This window comes from Sceloporus occidentalis, unplaced genomic scaffold, assembly GCF_023333645.1.
Source record: "Sceloporus occidentalis isolate IW3139 unplaced genomic scaffold, rSceOcc1.0.p SCAF_9, whole genome shotgun sequence".
Lineage (NCBI taxonomy): Eukaryota > Metazoa > Chordata > Lepidosauria > Squamata > Phrynosomatidae > Sceloporus > Sceloporus occidentalis.
Genome location: NW_028316989.1, coordinates 18,907,567 through 18,932,583, shown reverse-complemented (window position 1 = coordinate 18,932,583; position 25,017 = coordinate 18,907,567). Strand labels below are relative to the sequence as shown.

At 39.6% G+C, this 25,017-nt stretch overlaps 1 protein-coding gene across 8 annotated transcripts in view; it reads left to right on the top strand.

The window, feature by feature from the left end:
• The window catches only part of NTM (neurotrimin), a 950,706-nt gene extending 926,688 nt beyond the window's left edge, over window positions 1-24,018 (top strand). Inside the window, exons 8-10 of one of the 8 annotated variants that reach the window (XM_089537558.1) lie at window positions 5,268-5,303; window positions 16,038-16,067; window positions 21,150-24,018. In XM_089537558.1, coding sequence (XP_089393684.1) covers window positions 5,268-5,303; window positions 16,038-16,067; window positions 21,150-21,250 — 167 coding nt within the window. In that variant the 3' untranslated portion in view covers window positions 21,251-24,018. Of the gene's footprint in view, window positions 1-5,267; window positions 5,304-16,034; window positions 16,068-21,149 lie in introns of all 8 variants that reach the window. The other 7 variants (XM_089537557.1, XM_089537560.1, XM_089537562.1 and 4 more) reach the window with 7 other exon arrangements.
• The last annotated feature ends 999 nt before the right edge of the window (window positions 24,019-25,017 follow it).

Sequence of the window (25,017 nt, the reverse complement as noted above, 5' to 3'; positions counted from 1 at the left end):
GAATGTATTCCAATAGCACCATCATATGCTGAACAAACAGTGAATGCAAGGCAGATACTTGGTTGATGGTAAATAATAAGTGGTGGAATAAGGGGGGGGGGAGCAAACTCTTCAGTATACTGAAGCCATATTACCATGCAAGCAGTGGGGTAGAAGCAAGTGTCCATGTTCATACTGGGGCCTCACCTGATGTATAGTGCTGATTGGTTAACTCCTGATGACATCTTTCCCATTACATGCATCACAATGTTAAATCATACAGCCTTGCAAAACGTTATGGTACCAGATGTCCTGGAGAGCTGCATAATTCCCATTCCTGCTCTGACTTTTAAGGTGAAACAGTGACATTATAATTACGATATTTGACTTTTAGATGAGCTGAATGTGGTGGTGAAGGAGATAAATTCCAGACCTATCTAAACATCAGTTGTGCATTTAGGTTTCCAAGTGAAGAGAAACAGCTGCACTTTAAGGCCAGAACATTTGTGCCTCCTGCAGCAGGCTTTACTTGTCTGTCTCAGATCCCACAGTGTGTCAGAGCATATGAAGCCTCTCTAGAGGCCTCCAGGCTGTGGTTTATGCCACTCGCTGACATCAGTAATTGTCACCTGCACTGATGGATTGCCATTTCCCAAAATAATGAGGTGATGTGGAAAGTGAAAAATAGATTGGGCTCTGAGACTTTCAGTGCTCACACTTTCCTGTTCTCTGAATATATACTGTACAAGTGGCAACAGGCATGGGAGTCTTTGTGCGGCTTGGTGCACATCACTGATGCCGTAGGCATGTGCTATAGCTAGAATCCTGTGGACAGTTCTGGGACAATGTGGAGGCATGTGGTCACTGCCCTTCCTTAGTCTTGCCAAGAACCTTTTCTCATGCCAATAAATTTCTTTCTGAATTTATCAACAGCTTAAAGAAAGCACTGTGCTTCTTATTTTCCTCATCAGGGGCGCATTCTTGCTAAAATCTCTCCACCACTGAGTTCATAACCAAAGTCCCCCTATTGTATAATAAAGGAGCCATCTTGTGAACTGTTGAGTCTTAAAGCAGCCCAGCCAAGGGCAATGCTCACAGAGGGATAGTCAGATAATTAAACTACAGCAGGGTCCCACTATACTATCCTGTATTAATCTCCATCTAGCAAATCATTTTCTTCCTCTCTTTACCACCCTCCCACAACACCTTTTGTCTGAGTACATTGTAAACTCTGCAGGACTTCACTTTCCTACTATATAGTGCCTGAATATAGAAAGAAACTAATTTCATAAGAGGTCTCCTGTTGAGATACAGAGTTCTAGGCCAAAGTGTTTTTAGGGGAAACAGCAGACACCATATTTCGAATATGGAGGTATGCCATGCTCAAATCAATATAAAAGAGCTTGACAAGGTCACTGAAATGGCTTGGATATTTGCCTGCATAGAACATCAAAGGTGCCCTGGATATGTGCCTTCATAGAACAGAATCCCTATTCTTTTACTAATCTTTATTGATGGAATACCTGTAGTTATCAGTTGTGGATAATGTATTATTTCGGAAACAATATAATCAGAGATAGAAAAGGTTTTTTTTTAAAGCTACAGCTCAAAGAATGCTCCAGGTAGGATGGTCAATGGTGATGATGGCTGGAGAATTCTAGAGGTTGTAGTCCAAAAAGTAAATTTTCTAAGCACTGAATATGGCATACCACACCCAAAATGCAAAAGAAAATACTGACAAGATCTAGCATGAGCGTGAGAGGTGTGTAAACTAAGGCTGCATCTACACTGCAGAATGAATGCAGTTTGACACCACTTTAAATGCCATGGCTCAGTGCTATGGAATGTTGGGATGTGTAGTTTTGTGAAATATTTAACCTTCTCTCTCAGACAATTCTGGTGCTAGAACAAACTCAAAATCCTAGGATCCCATAGGATGGAGCCATGACATTTAACGTGGTGTCAAACTGCATTCATTCTGCAGAGCAGCAGCAGTCCAAGACTGAACTGTGAGTTATTCAGGGCCTAATTTCAATTGCGCCACAGTCATGATCTTACTTTACAAGTATTAGGCAAGATGTTAATCTCATAGCTTCATTTCTGGGCTGCTTTAAAGATTATTGCAACAATTTATATGAAATAGCTTGAGTATTCAGAATATACTACAAAAGCAGGAAACATAATAATAATAATAATAATAATAATAATAATAATAATAAACTGTTTATTTGTATCCTGCTTTTCCTTTGTAGATCAAAGCGGGTTACAGCAAGTACAGTAATGTACAAAATTTACAAACAGTCTGCAGGCATAAAACACAACAATACAATAAACAGGTTAAAAACAAGCTAAAAATTACAGAATTAAAACACAACAGTGGCTAGCATAAAGTGCAGGTGCAACAATACATCGGGGAGAGAGCGGATGTTACATTGTCTGGGGGAAAGCCTGTTGGAAGAGGAAGGTTTTTAACCTCTTCCTAAAAGAGTCGAGGGAGGTAATCGAGCGGAGCTCACTAGGAGTTCCAAAGCTGCGGGGCCGAGCTGGAAAATGCCCTTTGAGCAGTCGCAGAGTATTTCATAGCTGGAACTCTCAACAATTGCTTCCCGGCCTACCTGAGAGTGTGGGGCGGATTATATGGGGAGAGGCGGTCCTCCAAGTACCCTGGACCCAAGCCATTTAGGCTTTATAGGTAATAACCAACACCTTGTATTGGGCCCGGAAGTGAATAGGCAGCCAATGAAGATCTTGTAAAACAGGTGTTATATGGCTGGACCTGGGACAACCAGTGACCAGCCTGGCTGCCATGTTCTGCACTAATTGAAGCTTCCGGGTTTGGTACAAGGGTTGCCCCATGTAGAGCGTGTTACAGAAATCCAGCCGAGAGGTTACCAGAGCATGTACCACTGTTTCAAGGTCCCCCCGGCCCAGGTAGGGTCGCAGCTGACGTATCAGCCGAAGCTGATAACAAGTGCTCCTGACTGTCACATCCACCTGAGATGTCAGGTGGAGCGACAAGTCCAGGAGCACCCCCAGAATGCAAACAGAGTCCTTCAGGGGAAGCATGACCCCATTCAGGACAAGTGGACAAATTTCCATCCCCGGGCCCGGGGAACCTATCACGAGTACTTCCGTTTTCTCTGGATTCAATAATGGTCATCTCATACCAGGGAGTCTGTCTTCCATTGATGCAAATATGCTGTGATTTTCAAGAGAATGGTCAAAATACTATGAAGGGTTTAGGCCTGAGCAAGGGATTCCAAGATTTCAAACTAGAATCTGGCAAGGAAAAGCAAGATTAAGTCCAGTTTTTAGTAAGACAGTGCAGAATCAGATGAGGCAAGACAAGGCTGACATAAATCCAGGTAAGGCAGAGTAAAGCAACACAAGACAAGAGTTCTGGAATAAAGAGGTAGAAACTCAAGGAGCAATGTAGGGAAATCCGGTTTGAGACTGAAAGGAATGAGGCAAGAATGTGGCTTCTGAATGAAAAGCAAAGGACAGTACTTAGATTGAACACCACAGTAGAGAAATGAGAGGGTAAAGAAAACACAGTTACAATAAGTACATTTAATGGAAAAACAAAGATGCTAAAATGGCAAATGGAACAAAAATGTCATCGTGTAGCATACACAACATAATATACTAAATTAAAATCTGTGCACTGAACATGTTTCCAACCAAAATGGTCTTCATCAGCAGTTACACACAAAATGACACAGGCATAATTATAATAAACTCTCAGAAGGCTGTCAGCGACAGCCTTAATGTTTTCCTGCGAAGCCTTAAATTGCATTACCAAATATGGAGGTCAAACAACAAACCCAAAACTCTAGTGCAAAGGCAAACCTAAGCACCAGATAGCTTCAATAAGAGCTGTAATTACACTGACACTTCAGTTTCTTCTAATTTTGTAACAAATGCATTTGTACACATTGTGTTTTTTCACTGGCACCTCTCATTTCTGTCCTGAATCGGGCTTCAGCAAAACCTTTAAAAGAGCTCCAGTTTAACTTGCCTCCAGCAATGGATGTCTCTTCGGCTTATTTGGGCCTGTTCTGCTTAAGCATTTCATTGTGTCAAATGGTGCCGGGGGAGGCTATGGTTCTGCTGGAATTAGTAAGCTGGAGTCTTCAGAAGCAGGTGAGCAATGCAGCTTCCTTGAATGGAAAGGCTGAAGCAAAGTGGTTTTCCAGGTTATGAAGGCTTTTGTGGTTAAATATGAGTGATTACTTCTCCGATAGCTCTGCCACTATCTCATCTCCTGAAGGAGAGGAGTTGGTTTGTTTCCTGAATATGGGAGGTTTGACCCTAGGAGTTCATCTGTTTCTAAGGGAAAGGTATAACATTGCAGTGGAATAAATCTGGAATAGATTTTCCAGAAGTGGAATGGGATGAGAAGATCACCTCTCTTTGAATGACTTATTTGCCATTGATAGGTCTCCCCTGTGACTTCATAGTTTTGTATGTTTATGTTGTTAATTGGATCGGGGTGTTAATTGGAACAGGCGAATAATTATATAAAATATTATAGATGTTGTGAGATATGAACCATGAAATAAAGAAAATTGGGTGGTGAAATTCTAGCTTCTGAATTTTGCAATTAGCAGCAGAGTAATTGCTGACAGTCCCAGAAACAGACAGACAGGTAGGTAGGCAGGCAGATGTTAAATTTAATATGATGATACATCCAACAATAATATTTTATATCTGTGGAACACTCCCTGTTTTCTAGCATATTTTCTCTGCTGCCATAAATACAGGGCAAGGAAATGGCTGGGAGAAGCCTCTGGAGGAGGAAAGCAGAAGAATGGGAAAGAACTGAGCATTTCCTTTCCTGCCTATCTTTTTCTGGTATTTTTAAAAAAATCTAGTTTGCCCCTTAGTTATACTTTCCTTGGAGATTCCTTACCCCATGGAATTAGACCACCTTCTGTGGTGACCACCTTAATAGCCAACATTATGTGATAATAATATCAGAAATCAAAGCTTTGATGTACAAGGCAAGGAGTTGAGTTATATGGCATTTCACTTCAAGATGCAACCCTCCGATAAGAAGGGCTCTTTTGCAAGGCTGGTGTCATGGAATCATCCTTCTCATCTTCCATTCACGCTTCCTTTTGCTCATGTTTGGAGAGTGTCTGCTGTTTTCCGACTTGCCTGCTCACTTCAGCACCACACAGCCACACCGCACATTGTGTTCATGGAGTAGCAATTATGAAACAGTATATTTAGTTTTATTTTATCTTCATTTTTTTTCTCTTCCATTGTTTCCTCACCTGGTTTAGAAATAAGTGAGCCCACAAGCTCAACCTTGTTCCAAGGTCAGTATTGTTCTTGCTGTATGTCACATCTTCTCTGCCTCCCTTAACTGCAACCTCCCCGTCTCCACCTCCACTTGTTGTTATACATTGCCTGTTTCCCTGTCCAGTTTGCATGGAGGATGGTACCACTTCCTGCTGAGCAACCAAAGAGAGTTCAGGTTCTGATTATTCTCCTCGTCTCCATTGTGTCATGTCTGATATGCCAACCCACTGGTTCAGAGCTGTAGTATCCAGTTCCAAATCTCCTCATTGTTCCAGACATTGACCTCAATTGTGTTAGTCTCAACTAGAGTAGGCTGACCGAGTCCTACTCTTGAATGGTGAGTTAACACATAGGTAAACCCCATTTATTCAGTGGGTTTACGCTAGTTGGGGTTAGCAAAAGGATTCAGGGCATTAGGTATAGCATTGCTTCCAAATATCTAAAAATATTTGTAAACCACCTATATGAACTTTTTACCATCAAGGCTCTTTCCTACCATCAGAACCTCAAATCCTGTAAATTACTATATTTATGTAGATATACACACAAGAAACACACACAAAACCACAGTTCCCAAGATTCCCTTGAATAAACTATGATGAAATTCTCTGGAGATTCTATCTTTTTATCTCTTCAGTTCTTTCTGAACAGTTGGAATAAGGTCAATTCTTAGAAAACATTTGAAAAAATGGGCTGCCCAGTTTTGCTGCCCAAAGGTAGGATAAAGGATAGACAACCATTAGAGAGTTGGACCTTCCTCTCAGTAATACACTGTATAATCCTCCACCCTGTGGGTGAAAGTTTGGCACACTTTAGTAGAGTAATGACTTTCAGGAGGCCATTTTCACTCAGCGCTGGTATATACCCAGAGACCATTTCACATAGAAAACCTGTCTTATACACGTGGCAATAAGTAATACTGAAATAGTAAATCTGATTAAGAGAACAATGCTAGAAATCAGTAAAGGACACAGTTGTCCTCTTTCCATAAATCTACAACTCCAAGTGTTCATGGCAGGAGCTGTCATGAAAACAGTTCTAAAACAACGTATTTGCAGAGTAGATGTGCCTACATAGAATTAGAAGGGCTGGAACAGTCAGAAATGTCCAGTCTCTTCTTCTTTTTGTTCCTCTTTACCTTAATAGAACATTTGATCTCATTCCAAGCTCAAGGTCAAAACTTAAGAAAGCTATTTCTCTGCATCACAGCTCCCCAAATCCCAGAGCCAGCTAGTTATCCAAACAGGTGGCTTTCCCAAGCTATACTGGCTTGAGGTTGACAGTCTTGATCAATGCTCAAAAGTGGCATCATGCCAATCAGAAAAAGAGCTGCTTCTCTTCTGCATGGAAGTAATCTTTTTGTAGCTCTTTGCTACTAAAAGCATGTTGCAAATGCTGTTATTGCCATCCTTGCACCACCTAGGCAGCTCAAATGACCAGAGTCCCGGCTTCATAGCTATTCTGGAGGCAAAACCAAATTCCGTTTGGGATCATTACAGAACACATAAAAAGGATCCAGAGTAATTGGTGGCATAGCGAAGAAAGGATTAATGTTGGTAGAAGGAGATGTGGAACTGGCAGGAAGTGGCCCCAAGTTGCATCATGTGGCAAATGGAGATGAATGGTTTTTGGAAAGAAGCATGCGCCAAGGCCAGGTGTTTAAACAGATTCATTATTTTTTTTAAAAAAGAAAGTTAATGGAATGCAGGTGAGGAAGAGTTCTTGCAATCACAGTCTGCTCTCCAACCTTATACCTTCCATCTTCATTGAAGAAACCTGATTGTAGGAATGGACCTTAACATAGCCTTGTTCTACAGACCTCCATCCGATTTCATCACTGATTGCAGGAAATGTATGTGGTTTGTCTCCCTGTCAATCTGCATTCCCTTTCCCTTTGCAGAATCAACACTGAAATGCAGCTGCCTCATTTAAATTAAACAAACAAACAAAAGAACTGATTTATTAACTCATCTGTTCTTTCTTTTTTTCCCCCTTTTTTCTTTCTTTCTTTCTGTTTTTCCTCCTGCATGGCTTCCCCGTGTGTCTCCTCCTCATGCCTCCCTACATTCTGCCATGTAAGTACCACTAGCTTATCTACCAGTGCTAGAAGTTATGAAGCCTTTTTCTGTGCTAAAGGGTTGGTGGGCAGACCTTTGGAGGGTGGGGAGATGGGAAGCGAGGTAGGTTTTGGAGCATCAATAAACAATAGTCTTTGGAATTCACTGATGTAGTGGAGGAGCCAAAGTGGAAGCTGGATCAATTATCTAAACACTGTAATGTAGAGAAAAGCCCTATTCAGACTTTCAGTCCAAAGAGTTATGCGTAGCACATGAGGAAGGAATATGGCTTCTCCACTCTTTCCATTCATGAATGGAAAAATCACATAGAAAATGCTGTATTTCTTCAGAGTAGAACTTGCTATAGAGAGAGAGAGTGAAGCTGGAGGAAGTGAGTTAATGTACTCTCCTCTTAACATGTTGCTTTTAACCTTTTCTGGAGGAATGCATGACTAGGGCTTACGTAAGTGAGAAATGATGTGGAATTACAAAACAGAGGGATAAATAGAGATCTATATATAGCATGATATATATGTACTATATATTAAGGAGAGGAAACCTTCTGGTATGAGTGCTCTAAATAGGAGGTTAGTACACAGCTTGGATAGAAGGCAGGAAGGAAGGATCATTATCATGCTCTCAGTCCTGTCTGCATTCCAGTATAGTAGACTAAAGAAGTGGTCTATAATAGCCAACATGTTTTCTGATAATTTCTTAATGGCTGTTGGGCATGGGATAGGGAAATGTGCAGTTCTTTACTGGAATAAGCCATTTAAATTTTATTGGGGGGACATTTATATTTTAAATTTCAGTATCATAGGAGCTCATTAGACCAGTGTTATATACGCTGGCTTGGTGGTGGTGTGGCGGTGTGGCATACGTACACCAGACACCCCAACTCCACCCCATGCCATCCATTTTACCAGATGGCAGGCGGCATCACACTGTGCCTTTGGTGCAGCGTTTACGTGCACTGTGCCAAAGAAGCGACAAAAAGGCACCTCTTTGGCTAGGGTGCACTTTCCATGGTGCAAAAAGGAGCTGCTTTTTGCATCTTCTTTTTGCGCCATGGAAAGGCCAGATCAGGGCCAAGGCATATAGTGGGGTGGTCTGCGGAGGAAAGGGATGGCTGCAGGCTGCTCCAAAACCTCCTGTTGAGCCTCCTAGGCATCTTTAAACCTCTCTTTATTATTTATTTCTTAAACTTTTTATTGTGATTACAAGCAACCACAACACTCACTAAATTCTGAGAAGTATCAGAATGGTTATGTGTGTTTTTTTTTTAAAGTGGATTTTGTCTAAACAGCTATTGAAGTGCAGTTTGCCACCTTTTAAAATTTGTCTCTTTTCATTTAGTGATGCAGATCAGCAATGTCGGGTGCAATAGGAGACTGTTTAAACATTCTTTAATATATCTCCTCAAGGTTCTTTTCCTCAGTGTGATTTAATGTGTTAGTATGATTAAATGCATGTGCACATGTACTTGGTTTCATCAGTCACTAGAAGCAGGAAGAATCTGGCATGTTGATCTGCACTTATTTTATTCTTGCATTTTTAAGCCCCCTCCCCCCCCCCGATGATTTATTTGTGCAAAAATTGGTTATGCAGAACTTGTTCGTGGTAAAAAAAAAGGGGGGGGAGGGTGTTGTGCAAAAACATTGATTTCTGAGCAAATAAATATTTGCACAAAAACTTTGAAGTTCTCCAGAGTTTTCAGCGCTGTTGTAATTATTTTGCATCTAACTACAGGAACATAGTTAGACATTATCCAATCCTAGCCACTCTTCAGAAGGCATGGAATAGTTGTGGGAGCAGGGAGCCTTAGAGGCTGTACATTACAGCTAGGTGGGTCCAAAACACACTGCGGAAATATTCCAGTTTGAGACAGCTTTAACTGTCCTGGCTCAGTGCTGGAGAATCCTAGGAATTGTGGCTTATTGTGGCACCAGAGCTGTCTGACAGAGAAGTCTAAATGTCTCACAAAACTGCAATTCCCCAGAACTCCATAGCACTGAGCCAGGGCAGTTAGAGCGGTATCAAACTGGATTATTTCTGCGGTATATTTTGGGGTTTAAACACTGCGAAAAGAGGAAGGAAATGCCAACCTCTGCAGTGCTCAAAAAAGGGCATGGACAGCATAAGGGAAACGTAGAAATGTGTATGCCACTAACAAGATGCCAAACTATGTGTATTCATCCTATGGCATTAGTCTCACACATGGTTCTTCCTTGCCAAAAATCTAAGTTCTTTTAGTATGACTTCTTTCGTTGATCTTAACAAGCATGTCGAGCTAAGATGTCATATATAGTTGTGATATTTTTTTCATAGATATATAAATATTTCTGCTACCACTAAAGCCAAGATACTTGTACATTTTTGTTGTTTTTAATGAATAACCTTAAATAACCACATTTCTATAGCAGGTACAGATTCTCTCCAGTGGAACAGCATTGATGTTTTTTGGTTTTGCATGTTCCTAGCTCCCTATACTTTGCTTTAAGGCACATATATACTGAACTGTGAAGACCAGTAAATGTTAGCACTATATAGAAATACATTTTCTGCATTCTCTGTCTATTGGTAGGAGGCTGTGGCGCATGAAAGCACACTGAAAATGTGTCACAGAAATTATCAGCATAAGCATCTTTCTTCAGTTGTCCATGGTCCCAACAAAAGATGTTGTTGCTTTGTACTATCTGCTGTGTTTGTGTACTTCTGAAAAATACCAAAGTGTTAGGTGTAATATAACCTGTTTAATATAACCTGTGTAGTATAACCAGTTTTCTTTAAAGTCAAACAGTCTTTTGGCATTGATGGTTTTCTGATCCTGAATGTTTCTATCCAGATCCTGTTCAACTGCAATAAATTGTAGTCTTCCAGTATGTACAGCAGGGGTGGGGAGACTGCAAGCTTTTCTGCTTTTGGGGGTGATGACTGGGTAGAGGTGGGTTGAAACGTAAAGATTTCTCTGGTCAGAGTCAGGTGCAAAGCAGAGGCTTACAGCCAACCTACATCTAATACAAGTAAGAACAGGCTGCCTCTGAGCTGAGATTTCACTATCAGAACTGGACTGACACATATTTTATACATAAATCTACTCTTGTCTCCCCCACCCCACTCCACCAGACTATTCATCATTTCCGTATAGTGACTAAAGAAGAGCCATTTTGCTATATGCTATCATTAAAGCATTAAGAGTAAGAAAGATTTGCAGATATACTGCAGTTTACTAGGCCCAACTCAGCTCTGCTTGGGGCAATGCAGCAAATACAATAAATAAAAGGCGCAATAACACGACAGAGAATATGTGAAGTCATTAGTATACACAAATGTTGCATGCAAGTGATGAAGAATCCCAGCAGAAGTTTGACTCTGGGCTCCTGTATCTCCTCCTTCTGAACATCCAGAGCAGCCTCACCGGCTGTTGATCTGCCTCTCTTATTCCCTATGGAGATCTCTCGTCTTTCATCTTCCCCACATTAAAACCATTTTAATGAAGGCATCAGCACTCAAGAAAAATTGTTTCCTGATTACTGTCTGCAAGCTTCACAATGATCATCAAGCCAATTTATTAGCAAACACAGAAGTGTGGTAAACTCTTAACATCACAGAAGGACAATTAGTAGTTATCAAAGGCAAGTGTTTCCCCCCTCAAGGCTTATGGGGAGTTCTGGGGGGAGAGCTTTGAATCTGAAAGAGACATACATGTGCTTTCATACACACGCTGCCAAATCCTGTTGTTAATCTCCACCAGAGCATAGCCTTCCAATCAATAAAGTTTCCATAAGTGTTGAATTAACAAGTGCCATTGATTCACTGGGTCTACTTTAGTTGAGACTTACAATTGTATTTAGCCCCAAATCTTTCTCCGCCTTCTCTTCCTCTTCTCCTTCTCTTCCTCTCTTTTTCTTTCAGTTCTTCCTCTCTCACACACACACATACAAACATACGTACACATGTACATCTTCAGGACTATTTTTCTACTACTTACACTGTAAACATACTATATGTACCAGCAATCAAAGAAACGCCAAAGAGCACATTTCTATTGTTTTGCAAAGTCCCTGCTGCTAGCTGAAGTCACATTGAGTAATTTAGAATGGAATAGGAATGGCTGTTTACTTGTGCTGTTTTAAATTTCATGTACCCAAAATCTCTCTCTCTCTCATACACACACACACATGCATGCTGTACTGTAATTTTGAAAATGTCACTGTTTCTGCAGAAGATCGTGAATTACTTTGTGTGCCATTTCGGAGAGCTCCTTTCTAAGATGTTTATTTGTTTGCTTATAACATATAATTTAAAAGCTTCCCAATAGAATGTTATCTCAGTAGTTAATAATAATAATATTAATAATAATAATATGGTATCTATACAATATTTTATTCATATTTTAGATTTATTATAGTTTAGCTTTTTCTAATTTTTATAGAACGTCTATAGAATTTTATGGTGTGTTTTGCCCACTTTTGTGTTATTTTGAGATGGCTTACGGGCTAATCAATAAATTGATTGATTGTTCACAGAATAATAACATTAAGTAATTATATACAATTGATACCATAATTTAAAAGGGTTGTGTGTGTGTGTTTTGGGTTGGTTGTGGGATTTTTTAATCTGTTGTGCCTTACAAATCCATTTCCTTGATCACAGCTACAAAAACTTTGTTTATATAATAGGACCAAAAAAAGATCAAAGTAAGTTTTTGGAAACAATCTGACCAACATTTTGAGTATTTCATAAACACTTTCTGTTCCTTTCCTTACTCTCCCTCCCTACTTAATTCCTTCTGTTGCCTATACAATGCACACTTATCAACCGATTCTGATCAAACAATATTTATACTTAAAGGGACTTGCTGAACACTTTTGTCCAAGTTTGGGACTGATTGGCAAACCATTTTTTGTACAGATTTGGAAGGGTTTGTGTGTTTTACTTGGAATGGACAACTTTTAGTATAGTAATTGCTACTAGTCCAACCTCTTTGTCATTCAAATATGAAGGGAAATATTCAGCACCAACTTTGACAACACAGAGTAAATATAAAACATAGAAGAAGACAATACTACTACCATCAACAACTACTACTACTACACATCCCAATCTCATCAACATCAGTGAATAAATGTAGCCAATTTTGTAAGGAAATATTAAGTTTAAAAGCTTTGTAAAAATAAAATGGTTCTCTCCCAGCATAAAAAAGACCATCAAATGGAAGCCAGATAAGCCTGTGAAGGAGGATATTCCACAAAGGCTGCCACCTTCAAAGAGGCTGTATCTTCAGCATATGTAAGAAGTGTGTTGAAAATGCTTCTAAAACTAGATGTCTATGTGATAGGGATGGGGGAATGTTCTATTTAAATTCTTTTAAAATCAGATCTCCCCAATATTTGCAACTATATGTATACATATGGAAGACACAAGAGCAGTTTGACCCCCATATTTGAAGAGGATATATTTCTAGCTATACAGTGTATAGAAAAAAGCATGGATAATGGTAAACATTATATTTCTTCCAGAGGTTGACCATAGACTTCCACTGGAGGACCTCCAGATGCCCAAAGAGGCCACCTCTATTTGAACCTGGAGGTCCTCCAGCATGACACTTTGATCAACTTCTGGTGGATCTCAAGATGTCTCGAGAGACCTTTTTTGGACATAAGTAAGTGAAACCACAGTTACCAACCCTGCAGATAGAGAGATTGGACTGTACTTAAATCATCACAGTCTGGCTTTCAGTCTTTGTACATTCAACCACATTTGTGCTGACCTTAGTACCACCTCTTCCCCTCACCCAAAGATATTTCTCATGTTTTTATTTCCATTTGTTTTTGCATAATTTACTAATACAGTGAGCCCACACCATACATGGGCTTCTCTTCTGTGACTTTCAGCATAGGCAGAAGCTGTGGTACAATGTTGTGAATGGCGCACATCCCCATGGCATGCGCGCCATACTGTGCCACATGCACGCACCCCATTATTTTCAATGGAGTGCGAGCATACATGATTTTCCCCTTACACAGGGGGTGGGAGGTGGAACGGATCCCCCACGTAAGGGAAAGAAAGGACTGTATTTTGAAAATAAGCTATTTGAGATGGAAAGAATTAAAGTTTTTGAAACACTGAATGTGAGAGAAAGTAAAGCTGACACACAACCTGTGACTCCTCAAATGAACAGAATTCATTAGATTTATGAGTGGAAATGTCAAATTTATGTGAGGAGAGCAGGGAGAGTAAATTCAACCCCTTCTCTCACTAGTTGTATACATCCATTTATTTCAGCTACATTCAATTTGTTTATGTCAAATCCCCATGGTAGGACAAAATAAATACTAAGCAGTCAGGGCATATTTAAAATGCAGCAACAGATAAAATTTCACCCAATAAGTGCAATGATGCATGGAAAGGACTGAAATGGGGTCCAGTACAAGAGTAGAAATTATTCAGATGAAGGCAAGAAAGAAGCAAATTGTACAAATTTCCACAGCTGATAAAACTAAAGTTTGTGTTCATGAAATGGTTGGACAATTAAAATAAGAAAAATAAAATAGACGGCAATAACCTGTTGGCTGGATTTTAAGAAGGTACTTCTCTTTGGGGACAAATGGCCTGAACAGACAGGCCAAAATAAAGCTGCTTTGGGTCACTTTGGAGGTATTCTGTTTAAATGACACAGCATCTTAAGAGGCCAGAAACTGCGCCAAAGATGCACTTCAGTCCTTAGAACTGGAGCGTGGCTTTGGCATGGCTTCTGGCCTCTTAGAATGCATGCAGCATTTAAACAGCATACCTCCAAAGTGACCCAAAGCTGCTTTATTTTGGCCTGTCTGTTCAGGCCCAATATTTCAGTTAAGAAACTGTCCATAAGAGTGGCTGCAAGACTGAGGAGATTATCAGACGGGGAATAAGAGCAAAGCCCTTCCTTATCCTGACCATGACAACGATCATGTGAAATACATTCTCACATATTGCACTGGTCCTGTCATAAACCTGTCAGTGAAGTGGAATTGCATTAATGGGTTCTTCTGTTAATGCAAAATGAAGGATAAGGATGGGGCAATTCCACTTCACTGCTGGCACAATGGCAGGATCAGATTGATGTCATCTGAAAGTCCTTCCCGCGATTATGCAGAAAAGACAGGAAAAGGACGGGACAAGGAAGTCCCTTCCCCTGCCTGATGTGCCACCATTCCCCAACTTGGCATGGTGCAAAAAATCCGGAGGGTGCCAAGTTTGGAACAGCTTGTGTCCACAGTCCCTCAGCTATCCAGCAATGTACACATGGAATGGCCTGTCTATAATAAGTTGAATATTTATGCAGAAAGTGGCATGGGTTGGAAGAAGCCAAGAAAGCTGTTTTTTGTTGTTATTGTTGTTAAAATACATGGCACACAAATCACAGCTAACCTGTTCCGCTGACTTTGAGAAGATCTGCGTTCTGACATAACTTAATCTAGATCTGACCCGAGATTTTTACACAGAACAAATACATATGCAGTTGGTATATGTGTTAGGCAGCTTGTGACTGAACTTTGATCCTAGCTCTATGATATGTGAAATGGTCGTTGTTTGCAGCATATTGATAAAAGCATCTTTCTACTAAAAGATTAGTTATGACTTGCTAATCTCTGCACCAGCCATTACACTACCACTAAGACCACAGATTCAGATGAATGTTAAGTTAAACATAAATTAAAAAGTTGTTGTTGATGGTGGTAGTAGTTTTATTATAGGCCAAGTTCATAAACAACATCCATCCATCCATCCATCCATCCATCCATCCATCCATCCATCTCTCTTGCCTTCTTTCTTTCTTTCTTTCTTTCTTTCTTTCTTTCTTTCTTTCTTATTCATTAATTGATATCTGACCTTTTCCCCTATATGGCACCTAAAGCAGCTTATAAATTAAATTAGCTAAAACAGTAATGCAATATTTTTTTAAAAATACATATGTTTATCACATCAAAGCCAGTTATAAATAATTGGCCACTTGTATGTATATTCCTACACACACTATTAGCATCAAGTCCTGTCTGATCTTGTAAGCTAAGCAGAATCAGCTTCAATTAATACTTGGATGGGAGTCCACCAATAAATACCAGATACTGTAGGCTATATTTCAGAGGAAGAAATTGGCAAAAGTACATATGAGTATTGCTTCCCGGAGAAAACCAAATGAAATTCATGGGGTTACCATAAGTTGACAGGTGGCTTGAAGGCACATACCCATACATGGGCCTTTATGTCATCTGTCTACTTATGGTGGCCCCATGAATTCTGCAGAGTTTTCTGAGGCAAGGAATACCCAGAGATGGTTTACTGTTGCCCTCATTTCAATACAGCCTACAGCACCTGGTGTTCCTTGGTGGTCTTCATCCAAGTATGAACCAGGACTGACCTTGCTTAGCTTCTATAATCAGATGGAAACTGATGCCTTCATCATATGTAGGACCTGCAGTTGGCCATATTATATTGACCCCATTTAAGATGTCTGTGCCTGGAGAACTATAAAACACTATTTGGAAGCAATTGCTAGAGAAGACTAGCAGAGGTTTGTGCAAGAATTGCTACAAAGACTGGATGAAGCATCTCAGAGCAAGTCAGAATGCAGAGAGTGCTTTCTCTGTCTCTCTCTCTCTGTGTCTTTTTTTTTCCTGATTGATAACTTGTTCTTTAATTTTATAGCAGAGACAACTGCTGTCCAGACACCCTGGAAAGGTCAGTAAAACCCTACTAAAGCTCCCCCAAATTATGAATGCCAATCCCCATCTACCCCTCTGCATCTTTCCCTTGCAGCTAAGCTAACCTCAAGGGATTGGTCCTTCACTGATAGCAGTGATCCCCTGCCAGCTTTCTTGTGAAATCCCTTACCTCCTCTTGGCTAAATTCCCCGAAAACCTCCCACAACCTGCTTTCATTGAAAGTAGCCAGCTAGCTTTATTACAGAGTAATGTGGCTAGTCCTCATGTCTTGCAGCTTAACATACAGTAGAAATCTCTGCAAGGCTTCTGCTTTCATCAGCTGTGTGCCTCCACCCCTCTTGCTTTGGCATTTCCCAAAACTCCTTTTAACACTATTTATTTGACTTATCTATGAAGTGTGAAATGTGAACATATTTTTTTTTGCAGTCTACCTTTATTCAGAAGCTGCCTCACATATACATTTTCATTATTCTGTGACTACAATATTGAATCATACTTTGTTTCTTTTGGGAATGGCTGGGGTCAAACCATTACATTGTCTCTCCATACTTCACACAAGGTTTTCCAGATGTATCCCTTCATTCATTCAGGGGGCAGCTTTTAAAGCGTATGGCAATAAATTGCAAAACTTTTAAAATGCACATCTCTTTAACTGAAGTGTTTATTATCACTTATGCATTTGTAATGGCCTCATTCATGTTTTTTTTTTCTGATTTCATATTTTACAATTTCGTTTACAACAATGAGCATCACTTTTACATACCCTTCAACTGTCCCAATTTGGCAGGGTCCATTCCAGTGGCCATCCCTCTGTCGTCCCACTTTTCTCAGTTGCTTTTAAAATGTCCCAGTTTTTCTCTCTCCTCATCACACTTTCCTCATTTATCCTCTGCTTACCTCAGTTGCTGCAAACTGAGTTCAGAGTACAAAAGTAGTTTGCACTCATATAACTCAGCAGTGGGAAGAGAATAGAAGTAGTGGAATCTTGACCTTCCCTTAAGGCTCTGACAAAAGCAAACAGTTAAAACCTCTCCTGGCTTGTGTGTTCTTCCTCATTAATAACTTTTGCCATTTTGACCACACACTCTGATTTTGCTTGGCCACATGTATCCAATTTTGACCCATGAAATGTTGGCGGGTATGCTTTAGTGTACTTCTTTCTTTAATAGAAAAATGTACATAAGAAGTAATGTATTTGCATGCATACCTTCCCATACATCTGACTCAAGTCTACAAAATCACATGCTACCAGCTTCTTTCTTTCAGTTAGTCTCAAAGGTGCTACAAGATCCCTTTGCATACTGATTTTCCATACTGATGTGGCTATGTCTTTGAATTCTACTTATATGTTGCTAGGGATAGACAAACCTGCCTCCCATAACTGCATTTACAGGTCACTAGATAATCTGAAATGGTGTCAGATTATGGCCTGGGACAGACCGCCCGAAAAGGGTGGCCTGCCGGCATCCTATTTTCCTCTGGAGGGAAGCTGCAGCCGCCAAACCATGTGGCTTCCCTCCCAAGGAAAAAGAATGTGGGAAAAGCGGGTTCTTTTTAAGACACAGGGGCAGCATAACAAGTGCGCCACTGGCACACTCATAACATAAGTGCCACATGGCAACATGGCAACATGCGGATGCCACGCGGAGTTTATGTAACATTGGCAGCACCTATGTAAACAGGGTGTCACCATTGTTATGCTGCCCATATGTTCTAAGGTTAGTTGCTGCATGGTCCCTAACCCTAGAATTGGCACTAGTACACCGCTTTAAGTGGTATGTACCACACCAATGAGAGGAAAGAAGATCCATCCACATGCCTTAAAATATATCTAGCAGTAATGTAAATGAAGCTGAAATAAATAAAGCAGAGAATTAGAAAGAAATGTTCTCTCTGGAAATTATTTGGAAATACTTTTTTAAAAGATCATTTTGCTGTTTTTGTTTTAAAATTAACTTGCTCGTTGAATTATACATTGCAACCCTATTCCCACGTATGTGTGCAGTTTTATATACGTTTTAGTTTGGGAGAAACTTTAAAAAAAGTCCGCCGATGAGCTCAATTTTTTTGAATATAAAATTCAAATTACAGTCAGACCTTCGTATCCATGGATTATTTATGCATGGATCCAACCATATATATATAGTCCAAGAAGTAAATCTTGATTTTGTCATTTTATATAAAATGTACCTTTTTACAGTGCTATTGTATTTAATAGTACTTATGTATCCATGGATTTTGGTATCCACAGGGGGTCCTGGAACCAAACCCCAGTGGATACTGTATAAGAACATATAGTACTACTACTATTTTAGCATGGGCAGGAATAGTGTTCAACAAAAAGGAAAACATAGGTTGGTAAGCTCAGTAATTTAAAAACAAAATTCAAAGCATACAAGCATTTCTCATCACCTGCTCAATTTAGCCCTTAAGACTATAAATAAACCAACCTTATAGTTGTACCGATAGGTCCTCTCCCATAAATTTGTGGGAAAGGAATTCCACTAGTGTAGGACAACTGCCAATAGCAACTCTTGGCATGCCTTAGTGGTCCAAACCTGGCACCTGGGTGGACAACTCAGCAAGGCATCTAAGGCCAACCATTCTCATATTATTTTGGATGTGTTTGTTCTTGTGCGCTCTCAATGGATAATTGGTGCTTAATAGCCTTCTTGTTGGGATACTCACTGGGCCTGATTGGTGGTCACTTTGGAACATTACTTGTTTCCTAAATGATCTCAAATAAATTAATATTGGAGAGAAGCCAGGCAGAGTCATTCTGGTTGCTTTGTTGACTACTGCTGTTGACAGCACTTCGGGCTGCAAGTGTTCCATTATCTTCTTCCATGGAACTCTCTGCTTTGTTCCTTCCAATATTTAGGATGAACTTGTTTTCATGATTCAGGTGGCTTCAAATTTCCAGGCTTTCTGGTCCGCAGTATAGCAGCAACCAACTTAACAGAGGGAAAATATGCCCACTCCCCTATTTTTAATCATAGACTCATACAATCATACAATCATAGAGTTGGAAGAGACCTCAAGGGCCATCCAGTCCAACCCCCTGCCATGCAGGAAAAGCAAATCAAAGCATCCCTGACAGATGGCCATCCAGATGGCCTCCATGGAAGAAGACTCTGCTACACTCCAAGGGAGTATGTTCCACAGTCGAATAGCCCTTACTGTCAGGAAGGTCCTCCTAATGTTGAAGTGGAATCTCTTTTCCTGGAGCTTGCATCCATTGCTCTGGGTCCTAGTCTCTGGAGGCCAGCTTTCAATAATGCTTGTGGGGCCTGAGGTTAGTCATTGTGAGACACAGAATACTAGACTAGACAGGCTTTTCGTATGATTCTGCACATGTCTTCTTATGTCCTGAGACAAAGATGGAGCCAATCACAGCATTCTAGTGAGTGTGCAAATATTTATATCTGTTTAATATTTAAAATGTATAAGTCCTGAAGTTGTATAAAGATCAACAACAGGGGTTTACTTCTTCTCTAATTTCATTCTCAGAAGAAACAACAAGTAATTTGAGCCAACTTCTTCCAGCTGTGAGAAAGTATTTGAAAACTATTCTCAGTTTAGGACCCTCTGTGTGTGTGTGTGTTTAAATAAAAACAACATATTTTTCTATACAAGATACAACAATTTACGTGCAGAAAATAATATTTCTTCTCATAGGTATTATTTTCTGTGCAGAAATTGTGGTCTCCTTAGCAGAAAATGCTGGTTTTCTGCACAAAAGATGTGAATTTTGTGCAGAATAAGTCCCAAGTGTGAAAATTCTCATCTGTCCAGGATTCTCAACATCAGGGTTTCCCATAATAAGAAATTTCTCTCTCTCTTGCCATTTTCTGTTTTTTAAAAGAAAGACTTTTCATCCCTAAACAAAACAAAGAAGATCGTCACTAAAAGTGACATCCTTTGAAAAATAGCATCAAAATGCTTTTGAGTGATGAATAGAACAAGGCCAACAGGGAGGGAATTACCAAAGGAGTACAGAATGGAGGCAGCCAGATATGCTTTTTGTCAATGGAGCTCTATATCTGGCCATTTAAACAAGAAAGCCCTGCACTGTATTCACACTAAACCACACTTCTGAGCAAGACTTAGGATCCGGACATGTTTGCTGAATTGTGTAGTGAAGGCTTTAAATGGAATTTTAATGACTGTGAATTACACATTTGCATAGCTATTGGCTGAACTCCTTTGCTGATTTATATTGGCCAAACCAGTACTTACGTAAGTATAACTTCTTTTGCAAATGTTGTACAAGCTGAAGTGCAATAACTCTCTATGCAATGGATAGCTTCACCCCATATCAAACTGGCTGATGATTGCCCATCTGCTATTTCATAACCTGCTGCATACCTTCTCTTCCCAGACCTCATGAGACCTACAAAGAAGTACCATGGAGGAATGTTTTGCTCTGTTACCTCCCAAATAGACTCTTCTTCTTTAAATGTCTGTAGATGTCCTTGTACTGAGCAATGCCTATTCATCACAAGCTGTGAAGGGGTGTAAATAGACTTGTAGCACATGACAACATGTGAATATTAGCAATATGTCTACTACAGTTGAGTTACACTGAACAGAACAGAGGCTTCTTGGACAGTATGCTTGCACTGATTTCAAGAAAAGGAGCACCAGGATGGTTTTGTGGGCTAATTGATTTCCAGCTTCTCTGTCTATAGTTCTGCATTTGTTTAGCTGTTAGTTTTCCAGCCAGAAACACTTTGGATGTCCATGGCTCCAAACTCTGTCCCCATCCTTCAGTATTTCTGCCTACTTATTTAAAAGGTGGGGCACTCAGATTGATTGGTTGTGTATATATTGAATATTTTCTGGCAGTTCTATAGCAGTTCTACTTGGGGACTGTGAAGAAGGGAAATGAAATTCAGTTTTGCCTTGGCTCTCGGGCTATGGATGGATGGGTATGGTTGAGACTGGAGTCAACCATGGAGCTTGCAATAGTTTTCACACACTTGGTTAGGGCCATTATTATTATTATTATTATTATTATTATTATTATTATTATTATTATTATGTCAATTATTTATAAATTCAAGTGCTAACATGGTGCATCCTTTTTTTTCTGCAGGGCCCGGAGCAGTGCATGATGGGAACAGTGGTGGGTCAAGAAGAGCTGTCTGCGTCTGGCTGCTTCCCTTCCTTCTCTTGCACCTGCTGCTCCAGTTTTGACCCTGTCAACTATGGTGATGAAAAGAAGAAGGAAAAAGTAAAGAAGACAAAGTAAAGAAGAATATTAAAAAAATAATTAAAAATAATCAGAATAGTAAAGAGAGTATATTATGAGGAAATATTGGGGAGAAAGAAAGGGAGTTTGAAAAAAAACACACACACAAGAAGAGTCCATATTGTTCTGCTGATGTATCAACACAACTGAGTGCTGTTTTATTTCTATTTTCCCCGTTTTCCTCACATGGACAAGTATACAGCTGTTGGGGACCTACCAGTTCATTTGGCTGAGTGTCCATTGTTCCCCATTTTTTCCCATTAAACCTTGGCAAAATAGCTGAGCCCTTCCTTCCTTCCTTCCTTCCTTCCTTCCCTCCCATTTCCCTTCCTTTCCTCCCTCTGTCTTTCCTGACTTTGTTTCTCTGTGAATCTGCCCAAATCTCCTACAAGGAGGATTACAATATCGTTTGCGTTGCACACAACACGTCATGGCTTTCCTCCTCCAGTTCCCCTCCTCTTCACAGACTGCACTGTTATCTCTTTAATCACAAAATACAACACATCAACTACAGACAACAACCACGCTGGCAAAATCCAACTACAAGCTACAGCAAAGGGGAAGGAACAACAACAACAACAACAACACCTGATTGTTCAGACATGAATTCATTGTACTACATGGATATCGTGGATAATAAGGGATTCTGATTCATTATTAATTTTATTAATTATATTTTCTGATATGAGCCTAGAACTGTTAGTTCATAAAAAAAATACAAAAACGACAAAAAAACAAAAAATGGGGAGGGGGGAGAGAAAGAAGTTTATTAAGTATTAAAAAAAACAAATTGAATAGCGGGATTCTTAACTAGGAGGTGAACAGTCAATATCTCCAGTTGTTTGTGTGATCTGTTTTAGATGAGAATTGAAAAATGTCCAGAAAAAGAAAGAGAATGTGAAGATGAACAAGCAACGACTCCACCAGCACTATCAAGTTTCCATTTGTTGTTCTGGTGTTAAACGCAAGAAAGGTTTCCGCTGTTTTCATACTGTTTGGAAGTACAAAGGTTGATGCTCACCGTTGAGTTAGATGGATATGCTTATTCTTTTTTATGAGATATATATATATATATATATATATATATACATATATATACACAGTATATATACACACACACAAATATACATATATATATGTATATGTATATAATAATATTATTATTATTATTTGTTAGCATTCTAGCATATTATTTCTCAGCCGGGTCCTTCTTCTGACATTAATGCATGCTGTATATGGAGTTAGCTGTGTATTGGTCTTTTCAGACAAAAAGGGTAGAGTTTTATTGGTAATTGTGTAATTAATTCCTGACTCTTTTTTTCTTTTGCCCTTGGCCTTCCCGTGGGTTATTTACATGTTGAAGACGTTTATAAAAAAGAAGCGAAAAAGAAAAGAAAAAATAATAATACTTCTGTAGTGTCTCTTTCCAGATTTGGATTTATACAAGGGGGAAAAAATACTGGTGATTGAAATCAATACACATCCTTCATTTTCCTTACTCTACACGGCTTCCGGTAGGAACACGACAAGGACACAAACATGAAATAAAAGAAGTTTCAAGTAATAATAATGGCCAGAATCCTTTATCACAATGTATATTATACAATTTTATGTATACTTAGCTATGTTGCAGAGGAGAAAGGAACTCTGTTAGTGTGTTGCAAAGATGAACAAGGCACACCAGCAAGTGTGTCCCAATGCAGATCAGCACTCTCTATTTAGGATCCCAATGCAGAATCAGGCCGATGTGCACATGACTCCCGATGTACATTGATCCCAATGCACATTGGTCCCCATCATCCACTTTGCTGGCTTCCCTATGTAATATTGCAACAGCAGCCCTTTACAGGAGATGTATGTTATGGAACTGTCCAGTTCTTATTCCCAAAGATGCAATTCTGCTGACATAAATGCATATTCCCAAAATAATTCCTGCTCCTATACTTTTTCTGTAAGAAGAAAAAAGAGAGGAAGAAAACTTTTTCCCACCCTCTAGCTATGCGGGAAACCAACTTACATCAGTTTTGTTCTCTTGTTTACATATGTGTCATTGGACCAAGAGAAATGTATCTTGTTAATGGAGCTTTGGAATAGCCCAGCAATTGGATCCCTCCTTTGCTCTTGGTTTTTCTGCAGGTAAATACTGGAGGTTGTCTCTGTCTTGAAAATTAATAATAATAATAATAATAATAATCTGCATTGCTCTTCAGCCTGATTGAAATACCTGATTATTAAGATGGTTGGGGAGAGGGATTTGTATCTATAGCTAATTTACCAACATCAGCCTTCCAAAAAATGTCAAATTTTGATACAGGAGTGCTCCGGTTTGAGAAACCAGTGGAAGACCAGCACTTCTTCTGCTTCAACACCATTAACTTCTTCATACTGTACACAGATTTGGGCAGTAAGTCCTAGTCCTTTCACAAAATATCATTTAATTTAATTGTTGGTGAGAATTGAATTAATATTGTTGTGTTAATGCAACATGACAAGGGGAAAAACTGAAATCCTCAAATCTTATGGCGCTTATTATAAATAAGTATGATGGTGAGTTAAGATGGGCTTCAATATTCAGCAAATCAAAGTGTGTCTGTATTTTATTGGTGTGTAATTTTTGGTCGCCACCAAACTTCAAAGTTTACTATAAGTGAAAAAATACATTTTATTGAACTTAGAAACTGTGAATCCGTAATGCAGCCATTTTTTCCTCTAACTCTGTCCCTGTTTTACCTGTTTGTTCTTGATAGATTCTGGACATTTTGTCCCTCCTGCATCATTTTCTTGAATCCTTGCCCTCTGCTGTCCCTGATTTCTTTCTAATTCTGCTCTCTTTGGACTGGCCTTCTAGCTTCATGAGCTATTATCTCAGCCCTGTGTTTGATATTTAATTTCCCATCACCATGGGTTTCAATATCATGGTCACATTGAGTTTTCTAACCCTGAACAGACAATGTCTACTCATATCCCAGCTTGCTGTCTAGGAAACACTTCTTTGGAGATGGAGAAGCCACACGTCCAGGTTTCAGATAAATAAATACTGTCTAAAGGATTTTACAGTTTTCCTTCATATAAGGAACCAGCAGATTTAAACAGTTCTGCTATTTTTACCAGTAGACCGTGGTCCAATGAGAGGTATCATTACAGCCAGCATTCTATTAGTGGTGTACCTAAGTGCAAGGTATAACTACATTCTACCTGCTTGTGTCTTTTTCTGTTTTTGTCATTACAGAGCTACCCCAGAAGCTAGGGGTTTTGGTGTGATAGGCCTCATGAAGGACTAGTCTATGACTGATAGAGAATATGTGAGATCAGGGAAGCGTTTGGCTGTGTCTCTGTAGCCAAAGACAGAATGGTTCCATCATCCACATCCACTACTCATGGGGCATGACCAGATGTATGACTGATTCTCTTTCCCCTACTCTCCACCAGTCACATAATGTCTGTATGGCATAACACAGTAAAATCATAAGTCCCAGGGACATATATATATCAACTCATCAATATCTTGTATTGGGAACTTTCCTGGGATTGCAAAAACATGTTTGGGAGTTGTTATGCATTGAATATGTAATTCAATAGTCACCTCTTACCCATGGGGGTTACGTTTCAGGACCCTCCCATGGATGCCGGAAACCATTGATAGTACTAAACCCTATATTTTTGGATTAGGCTTGACTATGTAAACATAACCACTACTACAGAGTTAAAGGGG